Source organism: Uranotaenia lowii, chromosome 2, assembly GCF_029784155.1.
Source record: "Uranotaenia lowii strain MFRU-FL chromosome 2, ASM2978415v1, whole genome shotgun sequence".
Classification (NCBI taxonomy): domain Eukaryota; kingdom Metazoa; phylum Arthropoda; class Insecta; order Diptera; family Culicidae; genus Uranotaenia; species Uranotaenia lowii.
Window position 1 is genome coordinate 265,648,827 of NC_073692.1, and position 20,094 is coordinate 265,668,920.

The 20,094-nt window shown below is 36.8% G+C and overlaps 1 protein-coding gene across 2 annotated transcripts in view; it reads left to right on the forward strand.

Moving 5' to 3' along the window:
- The window catches only part of LOC129745445 (neuropeptide CCHamide-1 receptor-like), a 241,547-nt gene extending 222,319 nt beyond the window's left edge, over nucleotides 1–19,228 (forward strand). For both annotated transcript variants that reach the window (XM_055738530.1, XM_055738531.1), the window contains exon 10: nucleotides 18,081–19,228. In XM_055738530.1, coding sequence (XP_055594505.1) covers nucleotides 18,081–18,174 — 94 coding nt within the window. In that variant the 3' untranslated portion in view covers nucleotides 18,175–19,228. The remainder of the gene's footprint in view (nucleotides 1–18,080) is intronic.
- Nucleotides 19,229–20,094: the final 866 nt, after the last annotated feature.

A 20,094-nucleotide genomic window follows, 5' to 3' on the forward strand; every position in this document is an offset into this window, starting at 1 on the left:
CTCAAAATCCCATACAAACTTCAGGCTCGTTGAGCGACCCTTTCCCGTGATCCGATCTGTCCCAAATTTGGCATGAAATCTTGCACTAGGCCTAGGATCAATTTAAGCCTGCAGCACAAAACTTTTTCAAAAGTCGGGTCATTTGGGGCACTCTAGTGAACACTGAGCGAGCTCTCAAAGCGTGTTATTTGAATGCCACAGGGGGAAATATTCACTTCTGCATATGCCGCTAAATTCTTTGCTATCAAGTAAAACCAACAAATTCATAAAATTGCAAAATGAAAATATACACTTTTCACTCACAAAATATTCACTGTTACCCCCAATAATTTCACTTTTACCCCATTTGGGGTAATTTACCCCGGTTCCCCGACCGCTGTTCTAGAGTGACCTCTTAAGGAAAACACCATAAGTTTAGTTTTCTTTAGATTCATCGACAAATGATTTTTAGAGAAGTATTCGGACAGTAATTTTATGTCCCGTTCAATTAGTGTCTTCAAATTCATCGAATCATCGGTTGCATAAAGTAGAGTGGCATCATCTGCGTACATTTGCAGTTTTCCGAAAAGCGGTGTTTGAAATATATCATTAATATAAATATTAAATAGCAATGGTCCAAGGACGGAACCTTGAGGTACACCATATTTTATTACTTTGTGAGAGCTATAATTTGATCCTATGTGAACTGCTTGAGTTCGATTGGACAAATACGATTCCATCAGTGATAATGCAGTGTTATCAAAACCAATTTCTTTGAGTTTTTGTAATAAAATTTGATGATGAACGCAATCAAATGCTTTGCTGAGATCTATGAAAACACAGGATACGATTTTTTTAGAATCAAGATTTACAGTTATATCGTTGATTAAGTTTGCAACTGCAGTTAAAGTATTTGATTTGGGAACAAATCCAAATTGGTTTCGATTAATTATTTGATTGTTTTGGCAAAAACATTGAATTTGTTCAAACAAGATTTTTTCAAACGGCTTCGAAAGTGAATTCAGAATAGATATTGGTCTGTAGTTACTCATTAGATTTCTTGCACCCGATTTGTAAACGGGTATAACTTTCGCGACTTTAAGTGAATCTGGAAATCGCCCAACATCGATTGATTGATTAATGAGTTCCGTGTATTTTTCAAGAAATTATGATTCATTTTTAAGTAAGAATCTTGGTGAAATACCATCTATTCCCGAGGCAGAATTGTGTTTCAATTTATGAACGAAGGTGCTGACATTTTCACTAGACACGTTCGAAAATGAGAATCTTATTTGTGGCTGTAGAAGATCAGGGATTGACGCATTCCAATTATTCAGTACAGTTTGGCATACATTAATATAGTAATTATTGAATGATTCACATACTTCTTTAGGTTCTTTAATCATAAATTCATTCTTCTCAATTTCTAAATCAAGTTTCTTTCATTTGAGATTTTGTTAAAGATCAGTTGATTAATGTTTTATTATTATTATTATTATTATTATTTCATTTATTCATCGAACATATTTGTTTAAATGAATTCTAATATATATAAAAAAAACAGATCAGATAGAATTAAATAGACTGGACTGACGAACACGACGAATAAATCGACTAGCTGGTTCATTGAACTGGTGCAGATGTTCAGCGTCCTGGAATACTCGCATCATCGCACTCAATGGCTCATTATAGCCGTAGGATGTTCGGTGGACTCGGGTTGATAGCAACGAGTGAGATCGTAAGGTCCTTAATGGCGCACTAAGCATATCATTTCCAGCATGTGTGGTGACTGAACCTCACCGTTCAATACTTTAGCGACGAATGTTGCTTGTTGAATCCTTCGGCGGCGTTCCAGTGTTTCAATACCCAAAAGCTGGCAGCGGTTTGGATAAGCAGGAAGATCCTCAGGATGGTGCCATGGCAGATGTCGTAGGGCGAATCTTAGAAAACGCTTTTGTATGCGCTCAATTCGTAGGATCCAACACAGCTGGTAGGGGGCCCAGACGATTGCAGCATGTTCTATTATGGACCGGACGAGTGCACAGTACAGCGACTTTAAGCATAGCGGATCAGTAAATTCTCGTGCTATTTTTGAAATGAAACCAAGTTGTCGATTGGCTTTATTTATGACGGTTGTTCGATGGCTGTTGAACGTGAGCTGTGCATCAAGGGTAACACCTAGATCGTCAACTTCCAATACCCTTTTAAGATGCTGATGATCGATGCTATATTCGTGTAGAATGGGTGATTTTTTTCGATGGAAGGTTTGCCACAGTTTCCGAGGATCATTTATATTGGTATCAATATGTGTCGCATAATAGTTCTTTTTAAGATCTTTTATGGACCTTGACAACTGATTTCTAATTTGTTTATAATTTTTATTGAAAAGGTTGTATAAGTGACCCCTTTTGCCGGCCCCTTACACAGAATTTGATATCTGAAATCGATTGCACGTCATTCAAAACTCTCGTGTACCAATATTCATCTGAATCCGATGTATAATAACGTCAATATCGCAAAAACAGCGAATTGTTAATTTGGACGACCCCTTCGGCTGACCCCTTACCCAAAATTTAATACCGGCAATCGATTGCCGTCCTAAAAATAAGCTCGAGCGGTACGATCTGTGACATAAGGAAGGGTCATCGTTACGTAACGATTTTTTCCTTAAAAAATTTCGGTATAATCGCAGCTATTTTTAAGTCATGCAATTGTTGCAGAATGATATGCAAACCAAAATCAGTTTAAAATTTCGTAAGCTTCAACATAATAGAAACTGTTTTGTAACCATTCCTCTTTAAAGATTCTGAGATAGACTCCTTAAAATGTGTATTAAATATCTGTGAAATAACCGTTGGAAAACCGTTGCAATTTTGATCAGACGAATATTACTAAGTGGAGTATATTTTACATAACAAGTTATGCCCCTTGAACAAAGTAAAGTAAACAAGGTAGATCATCAGTTAGCAAGCACAGAGCAACTCGTAATAAGACATTCAATTTATTTTATCAGAGAGTTATCATTAATAAGTAATAAGAAGCGATTGAGATGGATATTAATTCCGTTTTGAAGAACGTTAAGGGGGGGGTAGGGTCTAACGGGTATAAAAAAACACCATTTTCACGATTTTTTTCTAGAGTTATCGTTCAAACAAATGTATTCAAATTTTTTGCATTATACAAAGCATTGTTAAAAGAACATTTAGTAATTTTTTCGTAGAAAAATATTGAAAAATGAGCCGGTGACGGAGCATTTTCGAGGATGCCTTTTAGAAAACAGGATTTGCGGTGGACACTGTATCTCAGCACAGAATCATCTGAATTCAAAAAATCAGAGCAAAATATTTTTAATAGATGTTTTTCTGGACCCCAACGTTTTTATTGAACTTAAAAATATTTTTATGAAATTTTTGTGGCTGTTTGAAGTAAAAACTACGATTTTCCACTTAAAAAATCCGCCATTTTTCACCTATAAAATCTCCCCAAAGTAAAAAAAATCAAAAAAGAAAAACGTTGGGGTCTGGTATTTTATATGTAGAAACTATGTTCCAAATTTGAAAAGAATCGGATAAGTAGTTTTCAAATGACGATGTCCACGGACTTTAAAAATGTGCTTTCGAGAAAAACGCGTTTGAAGTTTCTGCTCTTGCTTTCTTGCAGTATTAGATAGGAGGAGATAAAGGCCTATAACTTCTACAGTTTTGCTTCAATTGACTTGAAAATTTGACACATCATTCTTGAAATGTTTTACAATAAGAAAATAAAAAAATAAAAAAATCGATTTTTTGAAAGTGTTAGACCCTACCCCCCCCCCCTTAAAAAATTTTATGTTAAAATCTGTTTTTACCTCAGAAAATGAGTATTTAAAATCATCAGAAGAAAGGGATGCGTCAGAGTTACGTAATTTTCATAAGAGGGTACGTCGAAGCGTTACGATTCGTGACATTCGGTTTTGTTAGATTGTTTAACACGTTCGTCGCCAAGCGTCCCTACTAAAAAATGTCCAACTTAAAAAGCCACAAAATCAACGGGAAATAGCATATCGGCTCCAAATTTTGACAAGAGAACAGAGGAGAATATAGTTAAAATCCGGAATAATTTTGAACAAAAAAAAATATCCAAATTTATGTTATGAGGTTTTAAATTTAGAGGTATTTTGTGTCACCAACTCTTGGCGACAAACTTGTTAAAATAGTGAAATTTGTGCAAATTTTCAACAAAAGCCTGTAATATGATGGCTCGTGGATGATAAAATAACGCATTTAAATGTGTTTTTGAAACCCCAAGAGGACAACATGGAAAAAAATAGATTGTGGGATTTTCGTTTCCTGATGTGGTTATCAGTGGAATGTTTACTTAGTAAAACTGTCCAAAGAAGGAAAAGTTTGCATTTAAAAATGAAAGTGCGAGTTGAGCATGTCATTTTTCGAAGGCAGCCAAGAAATTAATTTTGAACGGGATGTGGGAGCTGGCAAAAGATTTCAAATTAAGTATGTGTAGCCCGAGATGATTGGGTAAAAGTACTTTTTTAGTTTAGCAAAATATCATATTCATCATATTCAGGTATCAGGTATCAGAAAAGGGGTAGGCTTGATAGCGGCACGTTATCCAAACAAACGGGAAAATTGTGCCTAGCCTTTTTTTTTACAGATTTCATCATATACCTGAGAAACCTAAAAACCATAAAAGGATTAGAAAATAAATAAATATTTAGGGCATAAAGCCGATCCACGTAGGAATTTTGAAGCATTGAAGCTTATAACCACATTGGGTGAAAAATGACAGATTGTTATTTTAGTTTAAATTCTTAGAATGAAATACACTTATATCAGGATAGGCGGGAGTACATAAAAGCTTTCTAGCAATCGAAAAACAGGCATATATGAGCTAAAAGAATCATACAATATTGATTCACAACTACAAAATTCAGGAGATTTGAGTTTACAATGATCAGAAAATGTTCTAACCAGGATGCTACAATGAGGGCAAATAAACGATTTTATAATTGGCATTTAGCCTGTCCACATAGGGATTTTTAAGCAATGAAGCTTTTTTCAATCAAAGTATTGGAAATAAGGACTTTTTTTTTAACATCCTTTGTTAAATTCTGACATACATAAAAAAAAATGAAGTCGGGCAAAAGAGGGACATGTACACACTAAGTGGAAGGTAAATATAGGTACAATAGTACCTCTGAATCATAGCTTAACCATACAGGAGATTCAGAACACAAAGTCTTGATTTTATATATTTTTATTTAACTGACCAGTTAGCGCTCTGGTTAGACGACTACAATGAGCTTCTGTGACGCCAAATTTGAAACAAGCGATATTCATACTGCACGAAGCTGTAGCAGTGGATTCCAGCACCAGGATTGACGTATGATACGAAATAGCAGAGTACGATATTAAAGGAGCTTTGACTCTTCTTTACACTATAACCATTCTAAAGCTAAGGGAACATGTGTCAATACGAGAGAAGTGACATATATTAGGTGGAACAGATATGACTGTCGACATGCGATACAAGTTTTGATCAAAAACTTGATTTAATAGGGAATATTGAGGCCTTTGGCAACCTAAAAGAAGTTTTTTTTTTTTGAAATTTTTTTTCCACGGAATCGATATTTGTACGGCTTCAATGATTGAATAACCATGACGCAATTTTAAAAATTAAATATCTTTATATGAACGGACATTTACCTCCACAAAATTCTGTTACCAATCCAAAGATAGAAGGGACTGAATGCTTGTCCATTATAAGGAAAATACACTAATTTTGCGCTTGACGTAACAGATATAACTGATGTAATTTAGATCATATTCTTCTATGATTTCAGAAGCAATGGGACCGTAAGCGATGCGTTTGCGATTCACATTTGAACACTTGTGAAGAGATTTTATTGAACGGAGTTATTCGGAGAGCAAAGAGATTTGTTAAATAAAAAATCATATTCCAAATTGGTAAAACGAGAAAATATGGAAGAATACAGCTTGTGCAAATGCATGTACTACATATGCACTATTGGCATACCCTTCTCGAGAGAAAATACGTACAAAGGTCAAAAAATACTAGCAAGAATTTAAAACTGATTCAGATTCAAAACATTTCCTTACAATGTTTTGAACTTGAAAAACTTCTGAACTCTGCATGCAATAATTGACCTTGACCTATTTTCTCCCCCGCCCAGATACAGCCTCATTGATTTCCAATAGACAGAAATATGAGATAAACGTATCTGAGAAGTACTGGATAAGTCGCCTCGTACGACATGGACCAGTATCCCAGTGGCAGTATTCTTTAGGCCGCTGCCACACAGCAACAACAACAGTGGAATGTTTACTTAGTAAAACTGTCCAAAGAAGGAAAAGTTTGCATTTAAAAATGAAAGTGCGAGTTGAGCATGTCATTTTTCGAAGGCAGCCAAGAAATTAATTTTGAACGGGATGTGGGAGCTGGCAAAAGATTTCAAATTAAGTATGTGTAGCCCGAGATGATTGGGTAAAAGTACTTTTTTAGTTTAGCAAAATATCATATTCATCATATTCAACTCGAACGCTGTGCTTCTTAGATTTTTTTAAATTTCATTTTTGAATCTAGCGCCCGATTTTCCAAAAAAAAATCACTCATTCAATTGCGAATATCTTACCACACTAAACTCTTATCGCATTACAATCTTCTACGAACATGTCCCGCATTGTTTGAACTATAAACTCTGCAATCTTGCGCTATATTGCATAGTGGAGGCATATTTAAGAATATAAAGAGTGAAAGTATGTTGAATTTTCATCTAGTTAGGAGTCTTAGAAATCCTTTTTTTCCTAATAGGACCAATCTGGGGGTTTCTGCATTGAAAAAAATGTTATACAAATCATCCCATAGAAATATGGACCCGTATAGTTTGCATACATAATTTATGAAAAAGAATTGTGATTGTTCAAAAACATTTATTTCACCAACAGGGTTGGTATAGGATATTGAAAGCAATAAAAAGTTCACTGGATATCCTTTGGCCATACCAGTAATGTTGCTTATGGCATCGATTTTTTTTAATTTTTCATGAGACTAGAAATATCAAGATGTAAAAATTATGTCAGCATTTGATATTATCGCTTTTGTTATCACGAAGCACATATAAAATTTAAAATTGAATAGTGTTATGGGATGCTTGCCCTTCGGCAACGCAAGAAAAAAATGATTTTCTAAAACTTTAAATTTTAGTTTGCTTTATAATTTTGGCAACATTTTACCCCACATTCCCCTATTACATATTGCGATCAGATTTTAATATTCACTTACGGCATCCTCCATGTAAGCGCTGCAGCGCGCTGTGTGGCCACGGTTCGGCTTCATCCTCTGCCCTGATGTGAGCAAACTTTTCTTCGCCGCCTTCGGTGTTGGTTTCGGATCTGCTGTCGTCTTCGTTTTGCCCAAGTGGCCAATGCCACTGATGGATAGCAGCCTGCGCTGCTGATGACGTTCGCTGGCCAACGCAAATGCTGATGCTATGGTGCAAACTGGAAAGCAGCTTGTGCTGCTGGAGCTGATGCGTCTGGGCACCACCGTCGTTGCTGCTAGCTGACCTGTTGAGTGAGCGCGGTTTACGCTTCCGTTGAATTTGTGCGGCCGACCAGGCCACGGATGCCACAGCTGACAGTGCGGCATGGAAAATCCTGCTGACGTAGTAACCGACCGGTAGCACTTGGGCCACGAAATGATGGTCGAACCGAAAAGGCACAGCGGATGCTGATGTGGTGAGAAAATTCCTGCTGGAGCTGCTTTAAACCGACGACACCAATCACCTCGACTGATGCTGCTGCGGACGCAGCGGATTGCGCGCACCTCGGGGACCGATGTCCCAATTGATTCGATCGACGATGGGATCGAAAACGTGATGCTGGCGAAACCGCTTTAAATTGTGCTGCTGAAGCAGCGGAACGATCACAAATAGGACCGCTTACCGATGATGCAACTGCCGGTGCAGGGGGGACGAAACTGGAGATGATATGTGGCTGGTGGCCACCCTTGTGCTGCCACTGGTACAGCCAACTGCCTGCTGAGAAGCTGCCAATTCGCCCTGTGGACGATTCCACCGTCGTTTCTGCTGGTAGCCAGTTTTGGCCACCACCTTGGCCCTTTTGCCGTTCTTTTCCTTCGGAGGTTCTCTCCGCCGGAAGTCAATCGCCGGATGAGACGTGTGGTGATGAAGTGCACTGGGGTAGAAAGAAAAAAGGGGCCCTGCGAATGCGGGACACAATTTGGTCACTTCCTTTCCTGACCGATATTTAGAGATTTCGAGGGTACTCACTTTCTAGACCCCTTTTCTTGCGTCAAATATTTCCCCGATGCCAATTGTTCCAGACGTGGCGGAGGATTTATTCTTGGATTCCCTATGGAAGAATAATTCGTTTAGCCTTTGGCTTTCCGTTTTAAAAGCAGGGACTTACCCTATCGGATCGGCGTCGATCTTTGCTCGGCCGTTGGTGGACCTCAGAAACGCATTAGATGTGCGGTGTGGATCTGCGGTTTTGGTTAGGTTTGTGGTTAATTTTGTGGTGTTTTCTTGCCGCTATCGGCAGCGAAATTTAACCTACCCGCTTTTCCGATGCTGTCGCTCTGTTGCGGATCGCGGACTTTTTCTCCTCCCACTCGATGGCTCGTTATGCCTGATATTCGGGCGCACACGCGATTTTCTTCCGACAGCAAGCACGCTGTCCAAACTTTTCCGTCCAATGCCGATCAATTTTCTCCCGGAACTGGATCTGTCAGACGGGATTTTTTTCTTTTTTCATCCCTGTAGGAATTTGCCGTCTTCTGCTCGAATTCTGTCAAACCGTGCTGGTTTGTGTTCGATTTTTTCCGATCAGGGGTGAGATCGGTTTCTGTTATACGCTTAATGTAATTTAGTTAAGGGATGGGTTTTATCAAAAATAATGTTGCCATTCGTTCATATCGTATCGAAAGTATCATGACTAACGTATAGTAAAACTTATATGTAACAATAGGTACGCAAAAATCGTAAATATCTTACCCCGCTTTAACATGATACCCCGTTTGACGGTACTACTAACGGTTTTCCGCGAAAGTTTTGATTGTGTTACTCAAATCCTAAACCAACCGCTTGCGGCGAGAATAGGGAGAATACATCATCCCTCACGATGGTGATATTGACCTCACAAGTTGTATCGCAGTTGAAAAGTAGGGAGAAAGTCAAGCACACATTCTTTTTTTATTAAAACTATTGTTTGACACATCTTAACAAATCAATAAAATAAATAAAAGGATTGGTATATACTAAATTTGAACTAGAAACACCGAATTGAGCTGACAAGTAAGTAACCCTCGTACGAATCGAATAAATTAAAACACCATATGTTCGACTTCGAACGGAGCGCAATAACACAATGAAATAATTGAAATGTCATACCTACAACAAATGGTAAACATACAGTGCCTGGAACTATAACTTTCTGGAAACGCCCTCAGCCAACATGGGTCCCGAACGTGACTGAAGCTGCCGTGGAGCCCTACCCACATTTATAAATATAACGATAATGTGACGAAACGTGGAACAAACTTCGCCTTCAGCAGGTGTTTATTGTTTCACACTAACTAGCTAGTGGAAACATTACTCAGTCGAAGCCCGTGTCTAGTATTATCACGGAATTGACAGAAGCTTTCAGTTGCGAAACTATTTATAAATGTACATATGTAGCTTTTGAAAGGAAACATAAATTTTATTTAAAAAAAAAATGACAAAAAGAAATCATGGGCGGGCATGCAGCAAAAATTTTTTTTTTTTCTGAATTTTGTAACGAAATTGTCGAAAGTGCGAAAAACATAACATATGACAAAATTAAACAGAAAAGAAACAATTAATCTGAATGTTTATAGTAACTGACAAAAGATACAGGGATTGAAAAATGTTGCTTGCAGATGCGTACTTTGTTTTGTTCAGTACTGTAGATACATAAAGGTGTAGATTTCATGTTTTAAAACAACACTTATCAAAATCCAAATATCTCGGAAACGCTTGGATATTCTTAAAGATGTGTTCACAAAAAATATTATAGAGGTTAAAAGAACTAAGCACACAGTCAAACAATCACAAACACCTGACCGCACCCAATTAACAAGGTTAAGAAGAAATTTGCAAAATCGTATTGAAATGGATTAAGAATATCTTAAAATATTTTTCAACTTGGGCCATCACTATCATTATTCCCAAAATAACGACTTCAAACCTGTTCAGTTATTTTATTTATTTTATTTACATAGTATACCGTCTCACGACATAACTTAACGAACATAATTCCTAAAATTCACTCGGTCCACGGCAACCGTTCTCCAATTCCTCGGGCACCCCACGTTTGCCAGATCACGCTCCACTTGGTCTAACTACCTCGCTCGTTGCGCCTCCGCTCGTCTTGTTCCTACCGGATTCGTAGCGAACACCTGTTTTGCAGGACAGTCGTCCGGCATTCTCGCAACATGTCCCGCCCAGCGTATCCGGCCAGCTTTCACCACCTTCTGGATACTGGGTTCGCCGTAGAGTCGCGCGAGTTCGTGGTTCATCCTTCGCCTCCACACTCCGTTCTCCTGTACGCCACCAAAGATGGTTCTTAACACTCGTCACTCGAATACTCCGAGTGTACGCAGGTCCTCCTCGAGCAATATCCATGTCTCGTGCCCGTAGAGAACAACCGGTCTAATGAGCGTCATATACAGGTTACACTTCGTGCGAGGGCTAAGTCTTCTCGACCGCAGTTGCTTGTGGAGTCCATAGTAGGCACGACTTCCGCTGATAATTCGCCTCCGGATGTCACGGCTGGTGTCATTGTCTGCGGTCACCAGTGAGCCGAGATAGACAGAGTCTTCGGCTATCTCCAGCTCGTCGCCTTCGATCGTGACCTTGTTATTTCTGGACAAGCGGGTTTGGTCGGTCTCGGATCCGCAGGCCAGCATGTACTTCGTCTTGGACGTATTAATCGTATTCGCGTTTCAGTTTGCGGTAGATCTCCTCCACCGCCGCAGATGATCTGCCAACTATATCAACCTGTTCAGTTGTGTTATTCGAATTAAAATGTTATTGTTTAACCGAATCTATAACTGCTCTTCTCATAAAAAAAGCATGAAAGGGTTAAAAACTTTCGGGATTTGTCCGGGTTTATCCACATTATTTGCTAAATCAAATTTTGAAAAAAATCCTCTTTAGAAATATTTAGTTTTTGTCCAAAAAAGATTTTTCTGTTATCTTTTGAAGTTGATAATTTAAATAAAATAATAACAATTTATTTACGTTTCGGCCTACTGGATAATTTCAGCCATCTTCAGAAAAACTGTATTCAGATAAAAAATATTAAAAAAAAATAGAATTGACACACTTAATTTACACTAAATGTCTTGAAATCACTTAACTTTTCTGCACTTACAAATTGTATGGTCATGGTAACTAGGTATGTAAATTGTACCCATTCCACGTACCTAACCACCAGTATTTTTTTTATTTTTCATATTCGCGTAAATTTCTGTAGGGAAGAATGAAGATATTCGATCCCTGGGGATGCTTGATTCCTTACTTGATTTCTTAGAAATTTCAAATGTTCTAGAAAAATGTAACAAATAGTACAAAACAACAAGGCTGTTATCTCAAAAAAAAATTTAAAAATTTTATTTTTCGAGTTGTTGAACTTTGTTTGAAAAAATTTACAAAATGTGATTTGAAGATCTTTTTTTATAACTTTGAAATGTTTTTCACATGAAAAAAATGTAATAAAAAAATTATACCCATCTGTCAATCTCTAGAGTATAATATTAACTTCATAATGCCATACTTCCAAAGTAAAAGCAAACTCTTAATTTTTTTAAGAAGAAGTTTTCCATAATGTATGTTGTGGGTATAATTAATCCCTAGCATCCAAAAAGATATATTTATCTTTAGATAGATCGTGATCATTGGTTCTCATGAAATTACTAAATTCTGTCCAGTAACTGATGTTTATCCAGTAATTATCTGTTAAAAAGTACTGAAAATACTATATTAACTTAAAAACTAGAAAATTGCGTCTTAAAATATGCAATGAATCTAGGGTAGTAGACAAACTTTATGAATCCCCTTTGGCTGATACTTACAAACTGTGAAATGTGAACTAATATGGCAAAAAATAGTCAACGGACAATCTATTTTCGGATTTAACTAGATTTTTTCCTAGGATCAGGGCACCCTGAATTAGGGATCTAGTCTCTTTTAGTTAAGAATCAAGTCTCCTGTAACTTAGAAAATATCACTTTTTTTTAATCCCATGGAACAGCTTCTAGTTCATCTACAAGTTTGCAAGAATCAGATTTGAACCGCAAAATGTTTATCTCTTACTTTAACTCCTGTTAAATTGTAACTCTCCTTTCGTTACGCCCGCTCAGTCACAAGAGATTCCCCAAGATTCCCAGGGTCGGCTCAAGCTTGCCGTAATTAAAAAAGTGATAAGAGGAGGTAGAAATCACACTTAGTTACCGAATTTAATGATTTTTATTCGGCACTTCAATCCCTAACATGCCCTAACGTCCCTAGCTAAGGTTGAACATGAAGAACTTACTTTTTATGTGTGTGGTGTCAGTGTCTGGGCCCGCCGCTGCCGATGATCGTCTGCTTGGAACACCCGAGGTACCGATCGGAGGGTTTGGGGTCTGCTTGGATTCGCTCGGATCCAGGACCGGATCCTTCAGTCGGACTCCGAAACCACAAGGCCGTCGGAACTTTGGATTCGATTTGATGACCACGTCTTCGGAGCCTGGATTTCACGGTTCGGCCACCAATAGGGGATCCCACACCGGCTTCCGGTGCGTCTGACCGCGGGGCCGTCGGAGCGGATGTTGTTGTGTCGCTTTTTGTCGGAACTTCCAACCACGAGGTATGCTAGAGCGTATGTTGTTGGACGCTCTTTCGGGATTTCCGAAAATGAGGTGTTCCACCTCAGCCTTCTTCTAGACCAGAGCTCGGATTCGTGCTTTTCCTGGTAGATATTTTACGCTACCATAGGATTAAGCACCAGATTTTTGTTAACGAGGCCACTACAAAAACTAGGCACTCCCGGAACAACGTTTGATTTAAGCTTACGATTTCCGAGCAAAACACTTTTTGGAACGTAAGTGTTGCTTCTTTGCTGGTCCGAAACGAAGTGGAAGATCAGCGGAAGTCTCCTTTTTTCCAACTCCGTTTTTTCAGTATTTTTGACGAACTTTTACCATAGGGCAATATTATACCACTTTTGGTGTTAGTTCGCCGGTGTTTGTGGAGAGTGTGATGTTGTTGCTACTGTATACAAACCTAGCAGTGAACTGTTGGTTTAAATTTGAAAAAGACGTTGTGCCACAACCTACTCTTTACTTCTTCTATATTTGGATTTTTATTTTTATTTGTTTTATTTTTAATAAATTTTTGATTGCGTTTTTAGTTTGTTGGTTGACTTTTTGATCTTAAAACTACCCTAATTAGCTTAATCGGTCGAAGTGTGATTTTAACTTTATGTTTAATTATAAATTTAAGAAAATTGAGAAATTCACAGATGAACAAGTGAACGTACAAATTTGGACGGTTACAAAATCCAACCAAATAAAAAAAATCTCCTCCGGTTGTTGTTATCTTTCAAGTAGATAATTTTCGGTGACTGGCGAATCAAAAAATAACAATTACTCAACGTTTCGGCCAACTGAGCAATTTCAGCCATCTTCAGAAAAGAATTGTATCGCCGCGGCTGTCGTATTTGATTTGAATCTAAATCCACTGAAATTTGGAATCAAATTTTATTAAACATTCGTTACTGAAAGCACACGACGATACATTTCTTTTTTGAAGATGGCTTTATTCTTCATCAGGGGTGAGCAACCGTTTGCAGCAACGGCAATATTTTCGGTGGGCCGCACTCAAATAATATAATATAATATAATATAATATAATATAATATAATATAATATAATATAATATAATATAATATAATATAATATAACATAATATAATATAATATAATATAATATAATATAATATAATATAATATAATATAATATAATATAATATAATATAATATAATATAATATAATATAATATAATATAATATAATATAATATAATATAATATAATATAATATAATATAATATAATATAATATAATATAATATAATATAATATAATATAATATAATATAATGTTCTTGAAAGACCACACAGCGAACACCGATCCTGAAATATGTAATTTTTTGCTGAGAAATTTTCAAGCGTTTTCTCAACGGGATCCATTTCTTCAGAACAACTGGATACGGCTGTAAGAAATATTTCACCTCTTGATTCTTCCTTAAGCCGTATTTCATTCGATGACGCAGCCATCCTGAAGGCGACAGCCAAGCTTAAAAATTCATCATCTACGGGTCCGGACGGGATACCAGCTATTTTCTTGAAACGTTTCATGCCACATCTACTGACTCCCATTAGGCATATTTTTCGAGCTTCGCTGGACTTCGCAATCTTTCCCTCGCTTTGGAAAGAAGCTTACATGTTTCCTGTTCACAAAAAGGGAGATAAGAAAGATATAGACAACTATCGTGGAATTTCAGCTCTTTGTTCGATAGCCAAACTGTTCGAATTGGTTGTTCTGGATCCGATTTTCTCGTCCTCGAAGCAATACTTTTCCAACGATCAACACGGATTCTTGCCAAAACGATCCACGACAACAAATTTGCTGACTTTCACATCATTCGTGCAAGATAGCTTTGCCATGAAGTCCCAAACTGACGCCATCTATACTGATCTGTCTGCTGCTTTCGACAAAGTAAATCACGATATTGCAATCGCAAAACTCGAACGCTTAGGATTCGGTGGATCCCTCCTGGACTGGTTTCGGAGCTATTTAACAGGACGAAAGTTAAGGGGGGGGGGCAGGGTCTAACACTTTCAAAAAATCGATTTTTTTATTTTTTTATTTTCTTATTGTAAAACATTTCAAGAATGTTGTGTCAAATTTTCAAGTCAATTGAAGCAAAACTGTAGAAGTTATAGGCCTTTATCTCCTCCTATCTAATACTACAAGAAAGCAAGAGCAGAAACTTCAAACGCGTTTTTCTCGAAAGCACATTTTTAAAGTCCGTGGACATCGTCATTTGAAAACTACTTATCCGATTCTTTCCAAATTTGGAACATATTTTCTACATATAAAATACCAGACCCCAACGTTTTTGTTTTTTGATTTTTTTACTTTGGGGAGACTTTAGAGGTGAAAAATGGCGGATTTTTAAGTAAAAAATCGTAGTTTTTACTTCAAACAGCCACAAAAATTTCATAAAAATATTTTTAAGTTAAATAAAAACGTTGGGGTCCAGAAAAACATCTATTAAAAATATTTTGCTCTGATTTTTTGACTTCAGATGATTCTGTGCTGAGATATAGTGTCCACCGCAAATCCTGTTTTCTAAAAGGCATCCTCGAAAATGCTCCGTCACCGGCTCATTTTTCAATATTTTTCTACGAAAAAAGTTACTAAATGTTCTTTTAACCATGCTTTGTATAATGCAAAAAATTTGAATACATTTGTTTGAACGATAGCTCTAGAAAAAAATCGTAAAAATGGTGTTTTTTTATACCCGTTAGACCCTACCCCCCCCTTAACAGTGCAAACTGGAAATTACCTTTCAAGACAGTTCTCCGCTTGCTCAGGTGTGCCCCAGGGAAGCCACTTGGGACCGATAATTTTTGTCATCTATTTTAACGATGTACTCACTCTCTTGGACGGTCCAAAACTTGCGTATGCCGACGACCTCAAACTTTTCCACACCATCAATGGCCAAGACGATATCGATCTCTTGCAAAGGCAGTTCAACACCTTCGCTCACTGGTGTGACACCAACTGCTTGCCTCTGAACCACAGCAAATGTGCGGTCATTTCATTTTCTCGCAAGCGGAACCCTCTTTGCGCAGAGTACACTCTCGGGAACGAAACCATCGCCCGGGTGGAACACATCAACGATTTGGGAGTTATCCTAGACCATCGGCTGGAGTTTAAGACTCATACGAATTACATCGTTGATAAAGCATCTAGAAGTCTTGGCTTCTTATTTCGCGTAACAAAGGAGTTTAAAGATGTGTACTGCCTGAAAAGCCTGTATTGCAGCATAGTCCGCTCAACTCTCGAATATGCATCTGCAGTTTGGTGCCCATTTTACCAGAACGGAGCTGAACGAATAGAGGCTATCCAGCGGCGCTTCATACGGTATGCCCTGCGACACTTGAACTGGTTAGATCCGTTTCGTTTACCCAGTTACGAAAACCGTTGTCGCCTAATTGATTTAGACACGCTTCAAAATCGTCGAATCGCTGCACGTGCTTTAATCGTAGCAGATCTCCTTGCGTCAAGGATCGACTCTCCTACGCTGCTGGAGGCTATTCCCCTCAGTGTGCGGCCCCGAGGATTAAGGAACCAAAATCTGCAGCTCTATGTTCCCATCCGGCTGAATAACTACGGAGCCAACAGCGCTCTAATTGGAATTTTGAGAACTTTCAACCGCTTCGCTGAGCACTTTGACTTCGACGTTTCAAGAGCTACTTTCTGAAGAAAAATTTTAATGGTTTCGAGAACTTTGTAGTTTTAAGTAGTTTTTTAATTTATTATTTTATTAGGCTATCATTAGGATCAACATGTGATCTGTTGATGTTATACACAAATAAACAAATAAACAAATAATATAATATAATATAATATAATATAATATAATATAATATAATATAATATAATATAACATAATATAATATAATATAATATAATATAATATAATATAATATAATATAATATAATATAATATAATATAATATAATATAATATAATATAATATAATATAATATAATATAATATAATATAATATAATATAATATAATATAATATAATATAATATAATATAATATAATATAATATAATATAATATAATATAATATAATATAATATAATATAATATAATAATATAATATATATAATTTTGCAGCAACGGCAATATTTTCGGTGGGCCGCGCTCAAAATAATATAATATAAAATAATAATATAATATATATAATTTAAAAAAAAAATCAGCTGAACATATTTATCATAAAACCTCTTCTTTGCTTGAAACGCAAAAAATATGATTTCACTAACGGACTTAGAAATGTCTATAATCATCTGTAGCGATTTTTTGATAACCCTCCGATCCGCTTTCATGGATTTGAATTTGACAGTGGTAGTTAAATAATTAGAATAAATGTAATCTGGACAAAAAAAAACTCCAATATTACGTTTTGCCAATAAATAAGATTGCATCTGTGCCTTTACTAGAACACAATTTTTGCAATTAGGGCAACTAACCCTGTGTAAAATTGGGTTGAACTCCATTTACCCGAAAACCATTGCCCAGAATGAAAAATCCCCAGAATTTCAATCGCCAGAAAGTTGCAGTTTCATTTAAAAAAATCATTTTGAAAAAATGAATTTCGAATCATATGAAATTTACAAGAATTCATTAGAAAAAAAAACAAATAAAAATACAAGAGAAAAAAATCTGGGATTTGTGCCATTCTGGGAAATGTTCCATTCTGGGGTAAAAAATTCTGGGAAATGGTTCATTCTGGGAAAAAAATTCTGGTAAATGGTGCATTCTGGGGATTTTATTCTGGGAAATGGTTCATTCTAGGCTTTGATTTCGGGTTTTTGTCATTCTGGGAAAAATTCATTCTGGGCAATGGTTTTCGGGTAAATGGGATACAATCGTAAAATTGTGCGAAGTTTCAAAATACAAATGTGTTTCCAACAGCAGTTCTGTTAGAATATAAAAATACGATGAAAATGCCAAAAAGTATTCTAGTTTCCAGTTTTTGCATTCGATATAAGCGAACACTTTTCTAAGCAACTACATGCTTCTCCGTTTATACCCTTCTCAAAGTGATGGAAATATATCAGATATAATAACATTTTATTTATTTCTTTTATCACCCAAAATCAGTGTTCATAACACTGCCAACCCAACCATGAATTGGTTCTACAATCAAAGATCCAATCATTCCAATTTTCATGGTATCAATCTTTCTACTCCACAGCAACATCCAGGAGACAACAATCATCATGCTTCCGAACGGAAATAACAACGCCAATGGAAACCACCTGGAGCGGGATGGAATTTGTCCCTCGTAATGACCAGCACCGGGAGCATCTTCCGGAATGTGACAGGTTCGGTCAAGTGTGGCACAACGTTTAAGTGTCCACTACAGGATGCAGCTCTACGAGGAAACCCACCAACAACAACAACAACAACAGCAGTGTCTGTCCGACTATGACGGGACGCCACTATGAGCGCCGTCCCTAAAACACTCATTCCCCACCACTTTTCTTTCCGTTTCGTCTCCCTTCCATCCAAAATTGTACAGAGGCATCAATCAACCAAAATGTCACCGGCACTGAGCGGCCCGGGATTGCTTGATACCCAACTGTGGACCTTCGGTAAATATAACCCAGAAATAAATAAATTCAGCGCAATCCGACGGCTGCCGGGTGACTTTTTCGCAAATTATTACCATTTCCTTGAAATTAGATATGAAATCGTTGCAAGATATTTATCAAAAACTGAGGAAATGTACGGGTGGAGTGGTTTGTTCCGTTTAGTTGAAGGAAAAATCTTCCAGCATCCGAAAATTCGGAAGTAGTGCACCGTCTCGTCGTTCTTCCTCGTGGCTGGGTGTTTTGTTATCGTTGAAAAAGCAAGAGAACGAATGGACGCGATAAGCTTGTCAGAAATTTGCTAATCATTTCAACCAACAGCAAAAAATTCCATTCTGGCAATCTTGGACCGAAAATCTCATAGCTTTAGGGGCTGGTTTTGAATTGTACAATATGCTGCGTACAGTGGGTTATGGATTCCTTTTTAAAAAAAAATCACATTAAAAAATCAACTCTGAGTTGATATGATATTTTGAATTTCTATGTTATTCCTGAAATGTCACAGAATACTTCAGAAATTATACAGAAGATCCCCGCCTATCCGGAGGAAGAACCAGGACTATCCTGTTACTCTGGTTTTGCATATCATCCGGGGGCATAGCTCGATAAATATGAAAATCTTATTTGACAAATGTAGGGAAATTTTTCATGAGTTTTATACAATGCTTTTCAACCAGTTTTCGAAAAAGATGCTTTTGTTCGTTTTTATTGCTTGTTTAATGGTTTTTTTATAAAAAGCCTCAGACATAAAACCAGAAATTATAAATGTTGCATTCTATCTTAAATCTTATTTCGAATAAGACGTTTTGACGAATTTATATTCTTTTTATTTGATCATAAGGATTCTAACATTAATCCTTCCCCAAACTATTTTAGCAAGATTATTAACTTATATTAGGTGTTCTAATTTCACATTGTTTTTCAATACCTCTGTCATTCAGTTTTCAAGCTTAAAACAACTTTTTTTGTCGCTGAAAAATTCACAATACTGAAGTTTTATCATTACAAATTTACAAACCACTTTTTCTAAGAAGGCTTTAGAGCAAGTTCATTGGTGTTGGGAAAAAGTGGTAGAAATTTTGACACTTACGGCACATTTTGAAAATTTTGCCATGTATAAACATTTTCAAGATCTGTGGCCTTCTAGTTTTTTTACAACACGTGTTGTATTTTCGCATGCTGTGATGCAAAAATAGCAATATTTCTATCACATACGGCTGAAATAGTAACAGTGTTGTAAAAAAATACAACGCCCCAAGATCTTGAAAACATTTTTGCATGGTAAAATTTTCAAAATGTCAAAATTTCTACCACTTTTTCCCAACACCAGTGAACTTGCTCTTAGAACATTTGTCTTTTAAAAAGTTGTAACACACGCTCACTCTTTAAATAACCATTTTCGAGTTTTTTCAACCGTTTAAGGGGGTTACTCTAAATACTTCTATTATTGTTATTATTCAGCCATAATGCCCAGTTAAATTTCAATCGTGTTCTAAGTACTGGTGGAAAACCAAGTCCGAGAGCGGTCCGACTTTTTTTCAGTTCGTATCGTTTGGCGTTCAATAATATTCGGTATACTGAGGACAAAAATAGAATGTTTGAAACCAATGCAATGGC